This window comes from Cherax quadricarinatus, chromosome 23 (assembly GCF_038502225.1).
Source record: "Cherax quadricarinatus isolate ZL_2023a chromosome 23, ASM3850222v1, whole genome shotgun sequence".
NCBI classification, from domain to species: Eukaryota; Metazoa; Arthropoda; class Malacostraca; order Decapoda; family Parastacidae; genus Cherax; species Cherax quadricarinatus.
In genome coordinates this window covers 16,804,451-16,824,534 of record NC_091314.1, presented here as the reverse complement: position 1 = coordinate 16,824,534, position 20,084 = coordinate 16,804,451, and the positions used below count along the sequence as shown (strand labels likewise).

At 38.8% G+C, this 20,084-nt stretch overlaps 1 protein-coding gene across 1 annotated transcript in view; it reads left to right on the top strand.

Annotated features, from left to right (window-relative positions):
- Positions 1-19,389, top strand: part of Cdk1 (Cyclin-dependent kinase 1) — a 38,464-nt gene extending 19,075 nt beyond the window's left edge. The window contains exons 3-6 of the mRNA XM_070087987.1: positions 11,856-12,011; positions 12,225-12,388; positions 12,714-12,855; positions 18,505-19,389. Of these exons, the coding sequence (XP_069944088.1) occupies positions 11,856-12,011; positions 12,225-12,388; positions 12,714-12,855; positions 18,505-18,609 (567 nt within the window). The 3' untranslated portion in view covers positions 18,610-19,389. The remainder of the gene's footprint in view (positions 1-11,855; positions 12,012-12,224; positions 12,389-12,713; positions 12,856-18,504) is intronic.
- Positions 19,390-20,084: the final 695 nt, after the last annotated feature.

Genomic DNA, 20,084 nt, shown 5'->3' with positions numbered 1-20,084 from the left:
CTGAGTCGCTTGCCAGAAGTCCTGCCCAGTTGCTGAGTATTGACGACTCCTCACTCGAGGGCACCAGCAGGTTGTGCCCCAGGTTGAGTGAAAACCTGCAGTGACTCCTATGATGACTGCTTCACCGTTCTAGAGGAGACCGTAACCTGTTACGTCACAGCTTAGCCGCAGCGATGTCTCCTGTGTTGCAGTATCTGTCCAGACGCAGGAAGGCATGCAGTAATGCCCATTGACACTCGCTGCCTACGACCACGATGTTTAGCACACCCCACATGGTTTTTTCTTCCTTCCCTGTAGGAAGTTTTTTTTTCCATGTCCATATGTATATACATGTTTTTCATTTTGTGTTCTGTGCCCTGTTCCTACGAGAGAGAGACCGAGTTTTTTTTACTACCAGTATTGTCGAGTCGGGACGACGCAAGGTAGGTGGCCGAGCAAATGTAGACAGCCTGTACTGTCAGCACAGACAGCCTATGCTGTCTGCCAGCTTAGTTCATATTTCGCAGCACTCAGGTGCTACCCACTAGGCCTGCCCAGGTCAGTGGGACGCTGGTCCCACTCGCTCGCTCACTCAGCGGCCTAGAAGCAGTCAACAAGTCTACTCCCTCTCTCTCTTGTGGGCATGGCCCTCCTGGGCCATGGGCACAACACACAAGCCTGTGTACCCACCATGACTTTACAAATAAAGTAAAGAAGCCTCCGAAGATGTATCATTCACTCTCCCACTACCAGAAACTCCAAACAAACTGGTTATACTATTGCATCCTATTTTAATTTTTTATTCATACAAAAAATACAAAATTTACTGTTATGCAGACTACTGCATTATTGTAAAAATGGTATAAATAATATCAGTGCACTAGTGAAAGAATATCAGACTCCCCAGTTGACGTGTATTGGACGTGTGGTGTGATTTGCTTATTTTCGAACATTGGTAAAAATCGAACATTTCCGCTACTTTGAGCTCAATTTCAAGGTCGTTTTCATCATGAAACTAATCAAAATCATCTCTGTTTCTGTAATAAGTTTTCCATTTTATCATGTGAGACCATGAAAACGAGAATACAGGGATAAATACTGTATGAATATAAGCCTCAAAGTCGGCATTTTAATCCAAAAAAACGGTCTTTTTTTTTCTCTCATACACTGCTTGCTGCAGGATTTTTTTTATGCGGTGCACACTGACCACACAGACCCATTCTCTCACATGTGAACCTACCAGCTTTCTCCTGCTTGATTTGAAGCCGCTAGAATTATTGAGTATATATATGTCTGAAACACTGGCTCGTAAGACGTGGATGTAGTGCGGATGATAAGAAACAGATGATTGCTGATGTTATGAATGAAAAGAAGTTGGATGTCCTGGCCCTAAGCAAAACAAAGCTGAAGGGGGTAGGGGAGTTTTGGTGGGGGGAAATAAATGGGATTAAATCTGGAGTATCTGAGAGAGTTACAGCAAAGGAAGGGGTAGCAGTAATGTTGAAGGATCAGTTATGGAAGGAGAAAAGAGAATATGAATGTGTAAATTCAAGAATTATGTGGATTAAAGTAAAGGTTGGATGCGAAAAGTGGGTCATAATAAGGGTGTATGCACCTGGAGAAGAGAGGAATGTAGAGGAGAGACAGAGATTTTGGGAGATGTTAAGTGAATGTATAGGAGCCTTTGAACCAAGTGAGAGAGTAATTGTGGTAGGGGACTTGAATGCTAAAGTAGGAGAAACTTTTTGAGAGGGTGTGGTAGGTAAGTTTGGGGTGCCAGGTGTAAATGATAATGGGAACCCTTTGATTGAACTTTGTATAGAAAGGGGTTTAGTTATAGGTAATACATATTTTAAGAAAAAGAGGATAAATAAGTATACAAGATATGATGTAGGGCGAAATGACAGTAGTTTTTTTGATTATGTATTGGTAGATAAAAGACTGTTGAGTAGACTTCAGGATGTACATGTTTATAGAGGGGCCACAGATATATCAGATCACTTTCTAGTTGTAGCTACACTGAGAGTAAAAGGTAGATGGGATACAAGGAGAATAGAAGCATCAGGGAAGAGAGAGGTGAAGGTTTGTAAACTAAAAGAGGAGGCAGTTAGGGTAAGATATAAACAGCTATTGGAGGATAGATGGGCTAATGAGAGCATAGGCAATGGGGTCGAAGAGGTATGGGGTAGGTTTAAAAATGTAGTGTTAGAGTGTTCAGCAGAAGTTTGTGGTTACAGTTAAGTGGGTGCGGGAGGGAAGAGTAGCGATTGGTGGAATGATGATGTAAAGAGAGTAGTAAGGGAGAAAAAGTTAGCATATGAGAAGTTTTTACAAAGTAGAAGTGATGCAAGGAGGGAAGAGTATATGGAGAAAAAGTGAGTGGTGAAGCAATGTAAAAAGAGAGCAAATGAGAGAGTGGGTGAGATGTTATCAACAAATTTTGTTGAAAATAAGAAAAAGTTTTGGAGTGAGATTAACAAGTTAACCCTTTGAGGGTTTTCGTCGTACTAGTACGTCTTACGCGTAGGGGTTTTTGACGTACTAGTACTCATAAATTCTAGCGGCCTCAAATCTAGTGGGAGAAAGCTGGTAGGCCTTCATATGAAAGAATGGGTCTATGTGGTCAGTGTGCACAGTCTAAAAAAAATCCTGCAGCAAACAATGCATAATGAGAAAAAAAAAACTTTGACCATTTTTTTGGAATAACTCAGCGACTTTGCAGTGTATTTTCGTATGGTATTTATTGTTGTATTCTAGTTTTCTTGGTCTCATTTTATAGAATGGAAGACATATTACAGAAATTGAGATGATTTTGACTGGTTTTACAATGAAAGGTGCCTTGAAATTGAGCTCAAAGTAGCAGAAATGTTCGATTTTTACCAAACTTCAAAAGTAAACAAATCGTGCCAAGCGTGCAATACACGTCAACTGGTGAGTCTAATATTCTTTCAGAAGTGCACCAATAATATTTATACCATTTTTTACACTAATGCAGTAGTCTGCCTAACAGTAAATCTTATATTTTTTGTGAGAATAAAAATTCAAAGTGGAAAGCAAGAGAATATAAGAAGGGCCTTGAGACGTGACTAATGACTAGAGGAAATGTCATTTTAGTGCCAGGAATGTCTTTCTTGTTTATTCTGGACCCTATTCGGAAATTGGCATCTTTTGAAATTTGTGTGAAATTGGCAAAATTGCTAAATTCTGACCACTGTAGTGGATAGTTGAATTTCATAAATGGGTGGTTTCTTGCACTCATTCGAAAGAAAAAATGGAGTTCTAGCGAAATATTTATGTTTTTTGTCGACTAGTACAGTGAAATTGGCCGAAAATGGGGCTCAAAGTGGGCAAAATCGCCGATGCGTAAACATCGCTGAGACCGCTAACTTTGCGAGAGCATAATTCCGTAAGTTTTCTATCAAATTTCAAACTTTTGGTGTCTTTATGATCGGGAAAAGATTCTCTATCTTTTTATAAGAGAAAATAATTTTTTTTTTTTTTAAATTTGGCCGACCCTGAGAACGAGTTTCGGAGAGGGCCTGTCGACCCTCAAAGGGTTAAGGAAGCCTAGAGAACAAATGGATATGTCAGTTAAAAATAGGAGAGGAGAGTTATTAAATGGAGAGTTAGAGGTATTGGGAAGATGGAGGGAACATTTTGAGGAATTGTTAAATGTTGATGAAGGTAGGGAAGCTGTGATTTCGTGTTTAGGGCAAGGAGGAATAACATCTTGTAGGAGTGAGGAAGAGCCAGTTGTGAGTGTGGGGAAAGTTCATGAGGCAGTAGGTAAAATGAAAGTGGGTAAGGCAGCCGGGATTGATGGGATAAAGATAGAAATGTTAAAAGCAGGTGGGGATATAGTTTTGGAGTGGTTGGTGCAATTATTTAATAAATGCATGGAAGAGGGTAAGGTACCTAGGGATTGGCAGAGAGCATGCATAGTTCCATTGTATAAAGGCAAAGGGGACAAAAGAGAGTGCAAAAATTATAGGGGAATAAGTCTGTTGAGTATACCTGGTAAAGTGTATGGTAGAGTTATTATTGAAAGAATTAAGAGTAAGACGGAGAATAGGATAGCAGATGAACAAGGAGGCTTTAGGAAAGGTAGGGGGTGTGTGGACCAGGTGTTTACAGTGAAACATATAAGTGAACAGTATTTAGATAAGGCTAAAGAGGTCTTTGTGGCATTTATGGATTTGGAAAAGGCGTATGACAGGGTGGATAGGGGGGGCAATGTGGCAGATGTTGCAGGTGTATGGTGTAGGAGGTAGGTTACTGAAAGCAGTGAAGAGTTTTTACGAGGATAGTGAGGCTCAAGTTAGAGTATGTAGGAAAGAGGGAAATTATTTCCCAGTAAAAGTAGGCCTTAGACAAGGATGTGTGATGTCACCGTGGTTGTTTAATATATTTATAGATGGAGTTGTAAGAGAAGTAAATGTGAGGGTCTTGGCAAGAGGCGTGGAGTTAAAAGATAAAGAATCACACATAAAGTGGGAGTTGTCACAGTTGCTCTTTGCTGATGACACTGTGCCCTTGGGAGATTCTGAAGAGAAGTTGCAGAGATTGGTGGATGAATTTGGTAGGGTGTGCAAAAGAAGAAAATTAACCCTTTGACTGTCGCAACCCCCAATCCTGAGGTGTCTCCTGGTGTCGCAAAATTTAAAAAAAAAGAAATTATTTTTTCTTATGAAATGATAGAGAATCTTTTCCCGATTTGATGGAAAACTGACAGAATTATGCTCTCGCGAAGTTAGCGACCTCGGCGCTGTTTACAAATCGGCGATTTCGCCCTCTTTGAGCCCTATTTTCGGCTAATTCCATTGTTCCAGTCGCCCAAACTCATAGCTATTTCTTTAGAACTTCATTTTTTCTATCGATTGAATACAAGAAACTGCCCATTTACTGATTTCAACTACCTAATAATGTGGTCAGAAATTTGCAATTTGGCCAATTTCACGAAAACTAAAAAATATGACAATTTCAAAATAAGGTCCAGAATGAACAATGCAGACATTCCTGGCTCTAAAATAACGTTTTCTTTGTTCATCAGTCACGTCTCCAGGCCCTTCTGATATTACTCTTGCTTTCTATTTTGAATTTTTTTTCAAACAAAAAATATTAGACTTACTATTATGCAGACTACTGCAATGCTGTAATAACTGTATAAATAACATCAACCCATTCATGACTGCATATTAGAATGGCTAGTTGGACATTTATTGGACAATGGCATCATTTGTTTACTTTTGAACATTGGCAAAAATCAAACATTTCCCCTACTTTGAGCTCCATTTCTAGGTTCTTTTTATAGTAAAATCAATCAAAATCACCTCTATTTCTGTAATATGTTTTCCATTCTATCAAATGAGACCAAGAAAACGAGAATACAACCATAAATACTATACGAAAATAGACCACAAAGTCGGCATTTTAATTAAAAAAAACGGTCGGAGTTTTTTTTTTCTCATTATGCACTGCGTGCTCCAGGATTTTTTTTATATGGTGCACACTGACCACACAGACCCATTCTCTCACATGTGGGCCTACCAGCTTTCTCCTGCTTGATTTGAAGCCACTAGAATTTGAGTATATATACGTCAAACATGGCACCTCGTAAAACGTATATATACGGCCGCGACAGTCAAAGGGTTAAAAGTGAATACAGGAAAGATTAGGTGATGAAAGATTGGATATCAGATTGGAGGGAGAGAGTATGGAGGAGGTGAACGTATTCAGATATTTGGGAGTGGATGTGTCAGCGGATGGGTCTGTGAAAGGTGAAGTGAATCATAGAATTGATGAGGGGAAAAGAGTGAGTGGTGCACTTAGGAGTCTGTGGAGACAAAGAACTTTGTCCTTGGAGGCAAAGAGGGTAATGTATGAGAGTATAGTTTTACCAACGCTCTTATATGGGTGTGAAGCATGGGTGATGAATGTTGCAGCGAGGAGAAGGCTGGAGGCAGTGGAGATGTCATGTCTGAGGGCAAGGTTGGTGTGAATATAATGCAGAGAGTTCGTAGTTTGGAAGTTAGGAGGAGGTGCGGGATTACCAAAACTGTTGTCCAGAGGGCTGAGGAAGGGTTGTTGAGGTGGTTCGGACATGTAGAGAGAATGGAGCGAAACAGAGTGACTTCAAGAGTGTATCAGTCTGTAGTGGAAGGAAGGCGGAGTAGGGGTCGGCCTAGGAAAGGTTGGAGGGAGGGGGTAAAGGAGGTTTTGATCAGGGTCTGATCAACCAGGCTGTTACTGCTGGCCGCACAAAGCTGACATACGAACCACAGCCTGGTTGGTCAGGTACTGACTTTAGGTGCCTAGCCAGTGCCTTCTTGAAGACAGCCAGGGGTCTATTGGTAATCCCCCGTATGTATGCTGGGCGGCAATTGAACAGTCTTGGGCCCAGGACACTTATTGTGTTCTCTCTCATTGTACTCGTGGCACCCCTGCTTTTCATCAGGGAAATATTGCATCTCCTGCTGAGTCTTTTGCTTTCATATGGAGTGATTTTCGTGTGCAGGTTTGGTATCAATCCCTCCAGGACCGTCCAAGCGTATATTATCATGTATCTCTCTCGCCTGCGTTTGAGGGAATACAGATCAAGGACCTTCAACCGTTCCCAGTAGTTTAGGTGCTTTATCGCACTTGTGTGTGCCGTGAAATTTCTTTGTACACTCTCCAGGTCTGCAATGTCGCCAGCCTTGAAGGGGGCTGTCAGTGTACAGCAGTATTCCAGCCAAGAGAGCACAAGCGATTTGAAGAGAATCATCATGGGCTTGGCATCCCTAGTTTTGAAGGTTCTCATTATCCATCCTTTCATTTTCCTAGGAGATGAGTTAGATACATTGTTGTGGTCTTTGAAGGCTTGATCCTCTGACATTATCATTCCCAGGTCCTTCACATTACTTTTCTGCTCTGTTGTATGGTTAGAATTTGTGGTATACCCTTACGCATTTTTAATTTCTTCAAGTTTTCCATATCTGAGTAGTTGAAATTTCTCCTCGTTGAACTTCAAATTGTTTTGAGTGGCCCATTTGAAGATTTGGTTGGTGTCCGCTTGGAGTCTCTCAGTGTCTTCGATGGAGGTCACTGCCATGGTGATCCGGGTGTCATCTGCAAAGGAAGACACGGAGCTATAGCTTACCTCTCTGTCTATGTCAGAAAAGAGGATGAGGAATAGAATGGGAGCGAGTACTGTGCCTTGTGGAACAGCTTTTTACCATGGTTGCCTGGGACTTTACTCTGTTTACTATTACTCTGTGTGTTCTGCGTTTATCAGGAAGTTGTAGATCCATCTACCAACTTTTCCCATTATTCCTTTATTCCGCATTTTGTGTGCTATTACACCATGGTCACACTTGTCGAAAGCTTTTGCAAAGTCTGTGTATACTACATCTGTATTTTGTTTATCCTCTACAGCATCCAGGACCTTGTCATTGTGGTCCAGTAGCTGGGACAGGCAGGAGCGACCTGCTCTAAACCCGTGTTGTCCTGGGTTGTGTAACTGATGGGTATCTAGGTGGTTAGCTATTTTGCTTCTTAGAACCCTCTCAAAGATTTTTTATATGGGCTGTTAGTGCTATCGGTTCATAGTTCTTTGCAATTGCTTTACTGCCACCTTTGTGGAGTTGGGCTTTGTCTGTTATTTTTAGTGTGTGTGGGATGACCCCTGTGTCCATGCTCCCTCTCCATAAAATGCTGAAGGCACGCAATAGGGACTCCTTGCAGTTCTTGATGAACATGGAGTTCCACGAGTCTGGGACTGGGATAAAGTGCATTGGCATGTCATTAATTGCCTCTTCAAAAATCTTGTGGAGTTATAATAATATCTGAGAGTTTTGGGATGACCAAATTTTGGGTTTCGTTCATAAAGAATTCATTTCAGTGGATCACTGAACACCGAGTCATATTGGGACTTTAGTATCTCACTCATTTCTTGGCTGTCATCTGTGTATGTCCCATCCAGCCTAAGCAGGGGCACAATGCTAGATGTTGTTTTTTCCTTAGATTTGGCATAAGAGAAGAAGTATTTTTTTTTTTTTCAATTTCCTTTATGGCTTTTAGTTCTTCCTGTGATTCTTGTCTCCTATAAGATTCCTTCAGCTTAAGTTTGATATTTGCAATTTCATTGACTAGTGCTTCCCTTTGTATTTCAGATATATTGACCCCACTCAGCAGCTCTGTGACTCTTCGCCTTCGTCTGTATAGGGAATGTCTCTCTCTAGTTCACATCTTCTCTTTCTTTTTCTTAATGGAATGTGTCTTGAGCAGATCTCAAAAACCACAGAATTAATTTTTTCAAGGCAGATGTTCGGGTCCATGTTGTTTAGGATATCTTCCCAGCTTGTTTCATTTAGGACATGGTTTACTTGGTCCCATTGTATGTTTTTGTTATTGAAATTGAATTTCGTGAAGAGACCTTCATGACTGCTCACATTTTGCTGGTCTTTGATACAGTTATGTTACGTATCAGATCATCATTGTTAGTGAAGATGAGGTCCAGCGTATTTTCTAGTCTTGTAGGCTCTACTATTTGCTGGTTTGAGGTGAATTTGTTGCAGAGATTTAGTAGTTCGTGTGTGTGTGAATTTTCATCTGAGCTGCCTCCCGGGGTGATCTCTGCTAAAGCATTGTTTGTTATACTTCTCCATTTTAGGTGTCTCAGGTTGAAATCTTCTGGTAGAAAGATGCTTGGGGCAGGAGTAGGGAGATTTTCCAGACAGTGGTCAATTTTCTCAAGCTGCTCCTGGAATTGCTGGGAAGTTGCATCTGGAGGCTTGTATACTACCACAATGACGAGGTTTTGGTTTTCGATCTTTACCGCCAAAACTTCAACTACGCCATTTGAGGTGTCATTTCCTCATACAGGTGTATCTCGTTTGGGCAGACCCAAAAACATCTCTCTGAGTTTGTCAAGTGTGGTCACTAGTTCAAAATCCCTGCATATACTATGGGACCACTGACCACACAGATGGCAAGCAATCCAGGCCTGTCTTCGTTCCTTACCCTTTCTGTAGACTACACAGACTACATTCAACCAAATACTTAGCTATTTTGCTAGTATGTCTTTCTTTCAACTGAGTTGAAAAAACTGCCCACTCAACTATTTCAGCTATCCTGTAAAGTCTACAGAAGTCAGTAATTTAGCCAATGTTACACTTAGATTAAAAAAAATACCAGTTTAAAAATAGTTCAGAGTAAACAATGTAGATATTCTTGGCACTAAAACAACATTTCCTTTGTTCATTAATCATGTCCCCAAGCCTCTCCTATATTACACTTGCCTTCCATTTTGCATTCCTAATCACACAAAAATAGAAGATTCACTCTGTTTTCTTGGATAATAAAATACTATAACCAGGAATGATTGGTCATGGTTAATGGTGTCCCAATAATTAAATCAGGCTTAAGAAAATCTCATAAAATAGATTGGGGGTGTAAGGGGGCCTTACTCATCTTGAGGAAAATAGAGAGAAAATGAAATATTTCCGCTACTTTGAGCAGAGTTTCACGCTATTTCTGCTACTATAACCAACCAAAATCATCTCTGTTTAGGTATTGTGTGTCAAGTTGTATCAAATGATACCAAGAAACTACCAATAAAATCATAGGAACCATCTGAGAAAATATCTCAATTTGCTGTTTTAAACCATTCACACAGAGTTTTGCTTTTCCCATCATGCACTGCAGGAGGCAGAATTACTTTTATACTGTGTACACTCACCACACAGACCTATTCTCTCATATCTAGGCCAAAATTTACCATTCACAGCTTATCTGAAATGAACTCATGATGTCAAGCAATATGAGGGGACCCTGGCTTCATTGACATACTTTGCAAAGGCTGAGGATGCTGCAGTGCAACTTCCTCAGCCTTCTGTTATTTCATATCTACATCAGTGACTTACATAATGCCTCCCAGGAACTTGAGTCAGTTTTGTTTGCAGACGACACCATGTATGTCATCTCAAATCCAGATCAGGCTGTCTTCAACAGCACTATTAATGATTAGATTATATGAGGTGGTAATACTGTAGACAGAAGTGGAGAGGCATCTTTAAATCATCAGTTATGCCTTCTTGGATGAGATTGACCATCTCTCAAGGCTGGGGTACTGACTACCTATAACCTATCTCTACTTCTAATGCCTCCAATACCCCCTCTATTTGACTGATGAGGTCTGCTGTGCAGACAAAATGTATTAGCAATAAGGATAGCTAGTATTACACATGTCTTACTCATCAACTTGTCAGTATTGTATTCCATTTATAATATAATTAATGTTTCCTGTCTAATATTTAGCATGGTACAGTGGGACCTTGGTACTCGAACAGTTTGGTATTCGAATGCTTTGTTTGGTAAACAAATTGCTCAGTAGGCGACCGTTTGCTCGGCACTCAACCAAACAAACACAACTTGCCAGAACTTTGCTGTAAACTATTACGTGTTTCTTCACATTTTTTGGTGTTTTTTATATTATTTGTATAAATAGGTCACCATGGGGCCTAAAAGGGTTAGTGGTAACAGCCAACCAAAAAGAATATTGGTTTGGAAAAATTTGTTCTGTACTCGAACAGATCGGCACTTGAACAACCTTCAGGAACCAATTAAGTTTACAGTGCCAAGGTTCCACTGTATTAAATTTATGTTTATTAAGATTTTAGCATCTTATGTTCATAAAACACTGCTATTGTTCATTCTTTACTATTAGCATATAGGCTATTTATATGTAATTCTATATCTCATGAGTGTCTTGCTAAGATTTAACCCTTTGACGGTCGCAGGCCCCTTTCTGAAACTGTCATTCTATGTTGCAAAATTTTTGAAAAAAAAAAAAATTATTTTTCTTATGAAATGATAGAGAATCTTTTCCCGATGGTAATGACACCAAAAGTTCAAAATTTGGTCAAAAACTCATGGAATTACACTACCGCGAAGTTAGCGGTCTCGGTGACATATACGTATCAGCGATTTTGCCGACTTTGAGCCCTGTTTTTAGCCAATTCCGTTGTTCCAGTTGACCAAACTCATAGCTATTTCTTTAGAACTCCATTTTATCTATCAGTTGAGTACAAGAAACCGCCCATTTACCAATTTGAACTATCCAATAAAGTGGTCAGAAATTGGCAATTTGGCCAATTTCATGCAAATCAAAAAAGATGCCACTTTCAAAATAGGGTCCAGAATAAACAAGGTAGACATTCTTGGCACCAAAATAACATATCCTGTGTTCATTAGTCACATCTCTAGGCCCCTTGTATATTACTATTGCTTTCTATTTTGATTTTTTATTCGTACAGAAAATACAAAATTTACTGGTATGCAGACTGCTGCATTATTTTAAAAATGATATAAATAATATCAGTGCACTAGTGAAAGAATATTAGACTCCCCAGTTGACGTGTATTGGATGTGTGGTGTGATTTGCTTACTCCTGAACATTGGTAAAAATCGAACATTTCTGCTATTTTGAGCTCAGTTTCAAGGTCGTTTTCATCGTGAAAGTAATGAAAACCATCTCCATTTCTTTAATGTGCTTTTCATTTTATCACCTAAGACCACGAAAACGAGAATACAACAATAAATACCATACGAAAATACACCTCAAAGTCGGCGTTTTAATCCAAAAAAACGTTTTTTTTTTTTTTCTCATTACGCACCGTGTGCTGCAGGATTTTTTTTTATGTGGTGCACATAAACACGGTCGTAAGTCGAGTGGTCGTAAGTCGAGCAGGTCGTAAGTTGGATGGTAGGTGTATATACGTCAGAAACAGTGGCACGTAAGGCGTATTTATATGGCGTAAACAGTCAAAAGGTTTTAAAGGCAAAATATGACCAGCTTAGATTACAGCCAAAATAATTTTTGACTTTCTTCATTCTAGCTGTTTCAGGGTATCCTCTATTGTCATCAGCGGCGAGTTTTACATAGAGATCTCAAGCCTCAGAACCTTCTTATCAATGAGCAAGGAGTCATCAAAATTGCTGACTTTGGATTGGCTAGAGCTTTTGGCATCCCTATTAGGGTTTACACTCATGAGGTAACTACATGAAACCTGTGGGTTAATGTACTGTACTGTATTTTAATATGATTAATAAATAGATTTTGTTGAAATCACATGTATATTTTATTGACTAGCACTAAGTTTATATAGCTTAATGTGAAAACTAAAGCATTTGAGAAATTTTGCCTACAAAACTACTCAGTGCATACTGATGTGAATCACTCTACTGAATTTTGCATTGTTCATTAGGTTGTTACTTTATGGTACCGAGCACCAGAGGTCCTCCTGGGCTCTTCTCGTTACTCCTGCCCAGTGGATGTCTGGTCTTTGGGTTGCATATTTGCTGAGATGGTGACAAAACGCCCTCTTTTCCATGGAGATTCTGAAATCGACCAGCTTTTCAGAATATTCCGGTATTAACAATTTACAATAATTTGTATTACAGTACTGTATGACAGCTCTGAATATATAACACTGTTAGATAACATGATAGTTCTCTTATGTATTGGTACTATAATTTATTGTCATTTAATGATAGTTATTGTATTTTGATGTCTGTAAGACTTTGGCAGATAAATTCACAGGCCAGTACAGTATTTGTAAGTATAATATGATTACCATTGTTTTCATATTTTTATTGACTTTGAAAGGTCTGGATCTGGATCTGGATCAGGTACTGGTAACAGTTGAATAAAAACTTGCATTTATTTCAGTGGTAAAATTCCTTCTGTATTTCAGGACTCTAACAACTCCTACAGAAGATAACTGGCCAGGTGTGACTCAGCTGCAGGATTACAAGGCCAATTTTCCCAAGTGGACAGATTATAATCTAGCAAATTCAGTTAAACAGATGGATGCTAGTGGCTTAGATTTGTTGTCTGTGAGTATACATTGTGGAATATTTTTGTGATTACGTATTCTTAATCATTTTACCATTTTAGCAAAGAATAGGAGATAAAATAAAATGTATATCTTGAAGATCAAATTTGTGTAAAATGGCAGATTCCATATTAACCCGTAAACGGTCCAAACGTATATACACTGGACCCTCAACCAGCGATATTAATCCGTTCCTGAGAGCTCATCGTTAGTCAAAATAATCGTTAGTCAAGTTAATTTTCCCCATAAGAAATAATGGAAATCAAATTAATCCGTGCAAGACACCCAAAAGTATTGAAAAAAAAATATTTTTACCACATGAAATATTAATTTTAATACACACAAACTGAAGATTACATGCACAGTTACATGACACTTACCTTTATTGAAGATCTGGTGATGATTGATGGGATGGGAGGAGGGGAGAGCGTTATCTTCTTACTGTTTAGAAGGGGAATCCCCTTCCATTAGCACTTGAGGCAGCAAGTCTTTTTCTGGGGTTACTTCCCTTGTTCTTTTAATGCCACTAGGACCAGCTTGAGAGTCACTGGACTTCTGTCGCACAACATATCTGTCCATAGAGGCCTGTACCTCTCGTTCCTTTATGACTTTCCTAAAGTGGTTCACAACATTGTCAGTGTACAGGTTGCCAACACGGCTTGCAGTAGCTGTGTCAGGGTGATTATCATCCATAAAGCTTTGCACTTTAAGCCACATTGCACAGATTTCCTTAATCTAAGAAGTAGGCAACTTCTTCAATTTCTCTCTCCCCTCCTCCGAAGCAGTTTCCTCAGGTCTGCCCTCTTGCTGTTCAAGATGATCTAGCAGTTCATCAGTGGTTAGTTCTTCACTGTCCTCCACCACCAACTCTTCCACATCCTCCCCACTAACCTCCAACCCCAAGGACTTCCCCAATGCCACAATGGATTCCTCAACTGGCATAGGATTCTCAGGGTTAGCCTCAAACCCTTCAAAATCCCTTTTGTCTACACATTCTGGCCACAGTTTTTTCCAAGCAGAGTTCAATGTCCTCTTAGTCACTTCCTCCCAAGCCTTACCTATAATGTTTACACAATTGAGGATGGTAAAATGATCTTTCCAAAACTCTCTTAGAGTCAGTTGAGTTTCTGAGGTCACTACAAAGCACCTTTCAAACATAGCTTTTGTGTACAGTTTCTTGAAGTTGGAAATAACCTGCTGGTCCATGGGCTGCAGGAGAGGAGTGGTATTAGGAGGCAAAAACTTCACCTTAATGAAGCTCATGTCCTTGAAAGTCGCTCTGCCACATCTGTAGGATGACCAGGGGCATTGTCTAATACCAGGAGGCACTTAAGGTCTAATTTCTTTTCAATTAGGTAATTTTTCACATCGGGGGCAAATGCATGGTGTAACCAGTCATAGAAAAAGTCCCTAGTGACCCATGCCTTACTGTTTGCCCTCCACAGCACACACAAATTAGCCTTGAGGACATTGTTTTTCCTGAACACTCTGGGGGTTTCAGAGTGATACACCAATAAAGGCTTCACTTTGCAAACACCACTAGCATTGGCACACATCAACAAAGTAAGCCTGTCTTTCATAGGCTTATGTCCTGGGAGTGCCTTTTCCTCCTGAGTAATGTACATCCTGCTTAGCATTTTCTTCCAAAACAGGCCTGTTTCGTCACAATTAAACACTTGTTCAGGTTTCAGTCCTTCACTGTCTATGTACTCCTTGAAGTCCTGCACATATTTTTCAGCCGCTTTGTGGTCCGAACTGGCAGCCTCACCATGCCTTATCACACTATGAATGCCACTACGCTTCTTAAATCTCTCAAACCAACCTTTGCTGGCCTTAGATTCACTCACATCACTAGTTGCTGGCATTTTTTAATTAAATCATCATGCAACTTCCTAGCCTTTTCACATATGATCGCTTGAGAGATGCTGTCTCCTGCTATCTGTTTCTCGTTTATCCACACCAATAACAGTCTCTCAACATCTTCGAGTACTTGCAATCTCAGTTTCGAAAACATAGTTGCACCTTTGGCAAGAACAGCTTCCTTGATTGCCGTTTTCTTGCCCACAGTAGTAGCGATGGTTGATTGGGGTTTATTATACAACCTGACCAGCTCAGAGATACGCACTCCACTTTCATATTTATCAATGATCTCTTTCTTCATCTCCATAGTAATTCTCACCCTTTTTGCTGTAGGGTTGGCACTAGAAGCTTTCTTGGGGCCCATGGTGACTTATTTTGCAGGTGCAATCACTAAAAAGGCTGTGATAATATGAAATGTTCCAGTTGTATGTTTGGAAGCGACCGCGGTGGCTTGCTGGCTTGTAAACACTGGCACCAAAGGGACAAGTGAGGCGCGCTCAGGCCAAAGTGGACGCGTATGGTACGGAACGAAAAGCGCTGGTCGGGTTTTTAAGCGCTAGTCGAGGCAAAATTTTTGCGTTTAAATGAATCGCTAGTCAGATTTATCGTTAATCGATGCAATCGCTGGTTGAGGGTCCACTGTATATATGTTCACTACCCCAGTGCCCTAAATATTTTGAAAAAAAAAAAAAAAAAAAAATAATGAAAATAAAGAGCACATTTTTCTAAGTGTTATAGGATGAAAATAAAAAAAATAGGTTCAGTACTTACTGAGATATGAGGCTGCAAAGTTGGCACTTAAAGCTCACCTGACGGCAACATAGAGTCCTGCCGCTTGCAGTAGTGTTGCCGATATACCATTTGTTCTCGTTTTTATATTATTTTATATAATTTTTGTTCTGATAATTACAATTTATTGTAGTTCTTGTCATTTCATAACCAATCTTTATTCTGGCACTAATATTAGGTACTGAAATTGTACACAAATTGTCACAAACACATTTACAGGTAGACATTTACACCTACCTTGGTCATTTACCATTGTCTAGGAATATATACTAAGTATTTATTGGTCCCAGCAATGTTTTGGATACATGGGAGTATAGAAGAAGAAGGAGGAAGGAGAAGGAGGAGGAAGAAGGAAGAAATTCCCTTGAAGCAATGTGTAAGAAAAGTTTTCAGTGACAGGCATCCATGAGGACAGTGATAAGATCAGATATGAGATGACATTTGATGGACTCCAGCGAGGGTGCAGAGTTAAGGGATGACATTTGATGAGCTCATATCTCTGATTGTCTGTCTCTGTCTTATTTCTCTGTCTGCTTGTCTCTTTCCGTGTCTCTGCTTGTCTGTCTGTCTCAGAGAGAGCCACTGTGAACCAACAGGTATTCTTATGCATTATATCTACAAGCACAGTTTAGCACTTCGGATTTTTTAGGTTATCCTAGGTAATTTACACTATGTATAATTGTATTTTTGTGTACCTGTGAGACAAATAGAGACAGACACAGAGATAGACAGAGACACAGAGATAGACAGATAGACAGACCCTAAACTTGGGGTTAATATCACTTCCCTCTTAAAAGGGGAATGTTAATATGACATTGCATCAGTGAATCCTTGGTGTTTGCCCCACTGTTTGCTCCAGTTGGCGCTCAATATAACTGGCGCTCCCACAAGGTACTAGGTGGTCCCAGATTTTTTTAATATGGTGCACACTGAGTATTAAGACCCATTCTATGCTGACCAGGCATCTCAGGAAAATTGTGCCAAATTTGGAGGCAGGAAAAATAAAACTTATATTTACGTTCGGGGCACTAGCGGTAAGAATGTATATGTACGTTTGGACCATTTACAGGTTAACCCCTTACCAGGAAACAGTGCAAACATAATGACTAGTACTGTAACTATTGCAGTATTATTATAGTCATATGAACTTATCTATGTGAGCCATTTGGTGCTACATTAGCTATTTGTTAGCACATTAAATGCTCTGTTAAGAATTTTTAGAGAAATTTCATCTAGTTAAGATCTTTTTATAAATAATTATTCAAGAGGGAAGGCTTGTTGTCTATTCTAAAACATTATTAACAATACATTATGAAGAGCAGATACATTTCTACTTAAAGGGTGATACATTACATAAGCTTACTAATAACCAAAACATTTGGCAAATTCAAAGTCTTTGCTGTAATGTGAAGGTGGTTATCAACATACAAACACCAAGTTAAACACATCTTTACTTAACAAATAACGTAGAATAATCTACTGTGAGAAGCTTTTTTTTTTTTTTTCACACTTGCCCCATCAATCTGCATAATTTTTGCAGCCTGTTATATTTCTGTAAGTGACTACAAGTTTTGTCCCTCAAAAATCAAAATTTTAACTCAATTTGACTTTCCCAAGGTTTAACTAATCAGTGATAATCATATCCAGCATTTTAAGAACTACATTTATTGGGAAGCAGAGCTATAATTTAAATTGTTATCCTTATAAACTAGCACAATATTGACTATATTTCATTTCCAATTGTACTTTCTTGGAGTGATATTTCACATGTAATCTTAAATAAGTAGCTAAAATTTTCTTCACTTTCAAAATAATTTCTTCTACATATTGTACAATACAAAGTTAAGAGTTGTCACAGTTGCTCTTTAAAGATAACAGTACTTTTGGGAGACTAAAGAGAAGTTGCAAAGGTTGATGGAGGAATTTGGCAGGTGTGTAAAAGAAGAAAATTAAAACTGAACATAGAGAAGATGAAGGTGATGAGTAACAAAAAAGCCTAGGAAAAGAAAGATTGGATATCAGATTGGAGGAAGTGAGTATTGTTCAGGTTCAGTGGAACCTCGGTTTTTGTGATTAATCCGTTTGAAAAAGTCTGACGATAGACTGAATCGTACTAAAATCGAAGCAATATTTCCCATAAGAAATAATGTATATGCAATTAATTCGTTCCAGACACCCAAAAATATTAACGAAAAATATATTTTATAGAGAATAACTGTACTTTTACATACAAACTAGGGCATATGAAAACCGAGGTTCCACTATTTGGGAGTTGGTGTATTGGCAGATGAGTCTGAGAAAAAGGTAAACCATAAAATAAATGAGGGAAAAAAGAGGTAGTGTTTAGGCTTCTTTGGAAAGGAGTATATCTGTGGAGGCAAAAAGGGTGGTACCAGCACTGTAGGTGTGAGACAATCTGGTAGCAAGGATGATGCAGGAGGCACTGGATTTTTATTTTAAGCAATGTGTAGTATGAATGTGCAGCAGAAGATTAAAAGTATAGAAGTTAGAAGGACTGTGGGAGGGATTTTGAGAGGTGTAATTCAGAAGGTGGCAGAAGAGGATGCTGAGGTTATTTGCTCAGTTAGAAAGGATTGAACTGAATAGGATGACAAAATGTTAAATAAATTTGTGGTTGGAAGGAGGTGGGGGCATAGTAGTAGTCCAGGAAGGGTTGGAGGAAGGAGGCGAATGGGTAATTAAGTTTTGGCACTGTGCTTATGCTTGCTAAAGGCAGGGCAGTCTGTATTTCTTTTCACACGTTTTTATTTTATAATACACGTGTGTGATAACTGTTTTCCAAACTTCAGTAGCATGTAGAATTCTTTGACATACTTCAAGTGTTTCTTTTTCTTTTTAAAATGGGAAATGCCTGTGTAAGATACTTGTGGCCATCCACAGCAGGGCAGTTCCAAGAGGTAGTAAATCATCAAGGATTTAGAAGGATTATTGGTTTTGAGGAAAAGATTTTCACTTGTTACATTTTTTGTGTACATTACAGAAAACCTTGATATATGACCCAACACAAAGGATCTCTGCAAAAGAAGCCTTGAAGCACCCATACTTTGACGACCTTGACAAGTCTGCTCTTCCTGCTAAAAACTGAGTCAATGGGTGACTGGTGACTGCTCAGTAAATCAACAGCTTTCGAGTTGGTACTTCTTGGTCTTTACATATGCTTATTTCTTATGTGAATATATATTTCTAATAGGTGCAGTGTGTCTTTAGTTTATTTCCGTTAGATAAATTTAAAGATTAAAGGACTTGTATATATGTCTGTGTGTAATGAAGATGGGAAGTTCACAACTATCCCACAAGTTGGAGAGGACACTTTAGAAGTTGTTTGTCTGTTATGGACCATTATCATGTAGCAAGTGATAGTGGCCAAGGGTGGACTGAAACAACGCACAACGTGGAGTTTTCTCTCAGTTGTGTGTTAGTTATGAACTGTTGGAACCGTGGTATTGTGACACTCTTCTAAGTTTGGATCTGCTTATTTTTTAATAAAAACTTTAATGTATGACTGTAGCTAGGACTTGATAAACTTCTTTGGTTATTAAACCTTCCGGTCTAGCAAATTTTGGGATGTTGCTCCTTGCAGGTCAATTTTAATGTTAATTACAATGTCATATTGTAATATGTTTTCACCTTAATTGCAGCGTAACTTTTTCAATTTCAAAGTTAACATTACTGTGTTTACATGCTGTAATTTCTTCCTTTTAATTGATACATTTAAAGCAGGATTCAGGAATGAATATTTCTTTGGGTAGTACCAACTTTAAGTAAAAGTTGCAGCTATTGTAAAACCATAATCTTCATTGCATATCTATCTTTCTTAATAGTAACTTTTGTAACCAATTATAAATTATAAATTTGTGAAAGTGAATTGAATTTCTTTCAGTATTATATATCCTTTTGAAGAAGTTAACCCTTAATGTAGGAAATAATAGATAATGTTATAGAAATATTACATTTCTGAACATTTAATTTACACCCTTATCATGGTGTATATAATAAGGCTCAATGACTTTAATCTTCAATCATTTACAAATTATTCATTGTATGACAATCCCATGATCACTTTAGGGTCATTTATTTACTTTTAAACATTTTATGCCCTAATATTGCTTGAGGATTACTGCATATTCCTGAATGAATGAATAAATAAAATTAACCAATTTTGTTAATTGATCTTTTTTTTTTTTTTTCAACAAGTCGGCCGTCACCCACCGAGGCAGGGTGACCCAAAAAAGAAAGAAAATCCCCAAAAAGAAAATACTTTCATCATCATTCAACACTTTCACCACACTCACACATTATCACTGTTTTTGCAGAGGTGCTCAGAATACAACAGTTTAGAAATATATAAGTATAAAGATACACAACATATCCCTCCAAACTGCCAATATCCCAAACCCCTCCTTTAAAGTGCAGGCATTGTACTTCCCATTTCCAGGACTCAAGTGTTAGCAAAAGTGTTTTTTTTTTTTTATACACCAGCCATTCTTTTGGGTCACCAGGTAGGGTGACCCAGAAGAAGAAACTCATCATTGGCTCCATCACTGTCTTGCCAGAGGCGTG